The sequence below is a fragment of the Camelina sativa genome, chromosome 3 (genome assembly GCF_000633955.1).
Source record: "Camelina sativa cultivar DH55 chromosome 3, Cs, whole genome shotgun sequence".
Taxonomy (NCBI): domain Eukaryota; kingdom Viridiplantae; phylum Streptophyta; class Magnoliopsida; order Brassicales; family Brassicaceae; genus Camelina; species Camelina sativa.
The window spans coordinates 10,076,655-10,080,301 of record NC_025687.1 but is presented as its reverse complement, the minus strand read 5'-3'; the positions used below and the strand labels follow the sequence as shown (position 1 = coordinate 10,080,301).

Here is a 3,647-nt window from a genome sequence, read left to right as displayed (position 1 = left end):
AAAAAACACACACAAACAATTTCGGAATTTTTTAATTTTTTTTTGTTTTTGGGTTCAGATTCTTTTCTATAATCTTTACCTGAAATCCTCAATTTGACGTTTCTACCCTTACATATTCCTCCATTAATATATCATCAAATAAAGTTGACTTTACTAATCAAACAAATTTCTTTAAATCTTTAGACTTGTGAGTTATATATAAAACTTAAGATTGTTTTGAAGGTGATATTATATAGTTTGTAAACCTAAATAATATTCGAGTAATGATGCAAAATACTATAAGACAAAAAAACTCTGGCCATGTTGTACAATATCACCCCTATTATATTTTAAAAAAATATAAGAAAGTTTTATTTCTTGTTTTTAATACGTTGCCGATTTTTTTGTAACCCAATGATAAGAGGGGCAATTCTGGAATTCTCGATGAGCATAAACATATTATTGGTGTAAACTCGAATGGTTAGAAAATGGCAGCCACCAACTATAGAAGAAGGCTAACTACTGTAGTCTGTAACTAATTAATAATGATGGTGGTTATTTAATAACAAAACTCTAATGAATTCTTTGGGTCATTGGGTGGTTTTAAGAGTTAAGAACATATGAACCTAAGACTGTTATATTTATGAAAGTTTTTTTTGTCTAATGCGAAAAAAGTTACCGACACAGAACTAAAATTCCTTCACTTCCAAGTAATGAGAGACCGACCAAATTGTAACCCAACTTACAAGTAAAATATTCGACAAAATTTTTTTTTGATAAAATCGGGCTTTATTCAAGTAAAAGTCATTTATAAATGAAATTAGTTCGGTTCAAATGGTTGAAATTGAAATGTTAACCCATAAGAACTTTCATGGTAAACGCCTGCCAAATATTATTACGAAGAAAAATTGGTTCGTGCATGCCACAAAAAGAAACCAATTCATGCTTTGGACCGGAATAAACAACAGGCTAGTGTTATTTAGATATTAAGATATATATAGGTATTAAGAAAAAAATAAATAAAGAAGACTGGTTCCTTCACATCAGATTAAAGTATTATAACCAAATGTCAAAAAAAAAATCATGGAATAGATTCGTTGAAACATAAATCAAACGCAACTTTCATATAAAGAAAATACAAGAAGATAAAAAGAATAGAGGTGAAGTGTGGAAATGAGAATCTAGAAATGGTTTGCTTTAGAGCATATGATGCGTTTATGTTTCTAAGGCACTTTTAAAAAACCCTTTTCTTCTGCTTCTATCTGCCTCCTCAGCCCTCAGGTCCCCCACCATTACAGACAGAAGCAAGAAATTTATCAAAGTGGTAAATTACCTCAGTCCAAGGAAGAGATTCTTAACCGAAGGAACCACCGAATATTTCCGGCTAAGCAAGAAAGGATTCAAGAAATGTTATCTGTCCGGGTAAAAGTTGAAAAAGGAGGAGGTTCCAATACCTTTTTGTGGTAGACTGTTTCAATTGCCTAAATCAGATCCACACTATAAGTTGCAAACTTCACCTGAAACTTTCTAACGTTTACAAGTTTCTCTATTACTAACTACAGAAAAATGTACGCAGAAAGCAAACTGATGTTACAGATTTAGAACTTTTGCAGTTGAATTACTAGGTAATGTAATGCTATAGTCGATAAAACAGTCGCATTGCTATATATTTGTAACAACATTTTATTACTCAGGCTTACTTTGGCAGCCAAATGCCAGAAGAATGTAAATAGACAATTAAAATCTTTGGAAGAACATCTCATAAGCTTCAGGTATTTGCTTCTAGCTGTACACAGAGATTTCTCGATTTCACACGAGAAATGGGAAAAAGCTTCTTGACTTTACTATATATCTATAACTTGGCAGCTAACAAGTTCAGCAGCACCAAAGTCCTTGGTTGCAATGAGCTTCCAGATAACAGTGTCTGACTTGTTATGTGCATTGCCCTTTTCACTCAAAGACCGTGAACCCGAAACAGAACTGGAGCTAGATGATGGTAATGACACTGGGATGTTGGGGACATCAGCTCGTAAGACTGTAACGTTATGGTTAGTGTCTCTAGTAATGAAATGAAGCTTGCCGTGAAACCCAGCAAGCAAATAAGGAGATTCTGAATCTGTCAAGTCGTAAATAGGTACTTCCCCTATAACAACTTTCCAAGTATCTTCCTTTTGATCATAAACTTTAATCTTCCCATTCTCCATCGATGAAGAAGGATCAAATGCATATAACTCACCATCCACCACAACACTCAGTTTCGTACCTGCTTGCCTCGCAGGCCAGCCTTCACCCATACCAGACGGCATTTCAACCCAGAGATTTGTCTCAGGGTCATAAACCTCTCCTCCAACATCAACAAAGAAAGGCCAAGAGTACAAACTCTGAGGAACACATAACATACCATTGTAACAAGTCATTCCCGTGGCAATAGGCTTCAATAAGTCAGTCAAAAACGCATTTGGCAACACTTGCGCCTTTGAGAAAGGCATACTCGGAACCTCTGACCAAGCATCCGTGCTTGGATCATAAACCTCAGCTGACTGAAGCGGAGCAAAACCTCCCCGTCCCCTATCAACACCTCCAACAACATATAGCTTCTTATTCAACACACCTGTTTTAGAATAAGCCCGGCTCGCTAACATAGAGCTCACTTCACTCCATGAGTTAAAAATCGGATCAAACCTCCAAACACAGCTCACTGTTTTAGACCTAGAGAGCCCACCAAGAACGTAAAGACACCCATCAACCGCACCAATAGCACAACCACAAAACGGCATTTGCTCAGAGGTGTCCTTCCTACCAAACAAGCTCCTCACAATCTCAGTAACTTTAAAACTCGGACCAACCATGTTCCACAAACCAGACAAACTCCTTCTAGACTCCTCTTCGTAAACAACAACCGGCATAGGAGGCAACCTCTGCCATTTCGTGGACACAGGATCTAAAGCATACCACAAAAGCTTATCCTCATGACCTTTAGTAAGCACATAGAGCCACTCCTCAGTTCTCCCAAGCTCTTTCCTCAAACCATAAACCTCAGAGGTCGAAACAGCCGATCTCCACCTCCGAGAAACCAACCTAACACTCGAGTAACAGATTCTAGGAAGCCTAGCAAGAATCTGTATAGATAACTCATCAGGAAGACTCGGAATCAATCTGCAAAACTCATCAACATCATCATCAACAACATCGTTATCTGAACAAGTCTTTCGTCTTTTACGAGATTCGTTTGAGGATTCCACGTCTTGACTCGTTGCTTTCCTCTTGGAACAGCTCAAGCTCATTACAGAACCCATCACTGCAGCATATCATTAAAATTCCCAACAATTTTTTAAAAAAAACAGAACTTTACAATCAAGAAATGGGCTTAAAACACTAATCAGATGCAAATGAACCCTAAATTTTCATTTTTTATGAAACCGACATAAACCTTAAGAACCAGTCAAATCAATTCGATTCCACATCGATAAAACCAACCAAAGTAATAAACTTTATAAATAAATAAAAATCGTTCAGACAACACAGTGAGTAAAAAGAGTTAACAGACAGATTCTAAGGACATGAAAATCTCACCGATGCAGGGAAAGATGAGAAATTTAGGAGTGACGAATCTTTGAGATCTTTCGTATCCACACGCTTATGTTTCGGATTTGTCTTTCTTTTTTTTT

General features: G+C 36.6%; 1 protein-coding gene across 1 annotated transcript; it reads right to left on the bottom strand.

Annotated features, from left to right (window-relative positions):
- Positions 1,622 to 3,644, bottom strand: LOC104776322 (F-box/kelch-repeat protein At1g22040-like). Its single transcript, XM_010500362.1, has 2 exons — positions 3,553 to 3,644; positions 1,622 to 3,277 (listed from the first exon to the last, which is right to left on the bottom strand). Exon 2 carries the CDS (start codon positions 3,273 to 3,275, stop codon positions 1,824 to 1,826), a length of 1,452 nt encoding a protein of 483 aa, XP_010498664.1. The 5' UTR covers positions 3,276 to 3,277; positions 3,553 to 3,644; the 3' UTR covers positions 1,622 to 1,823.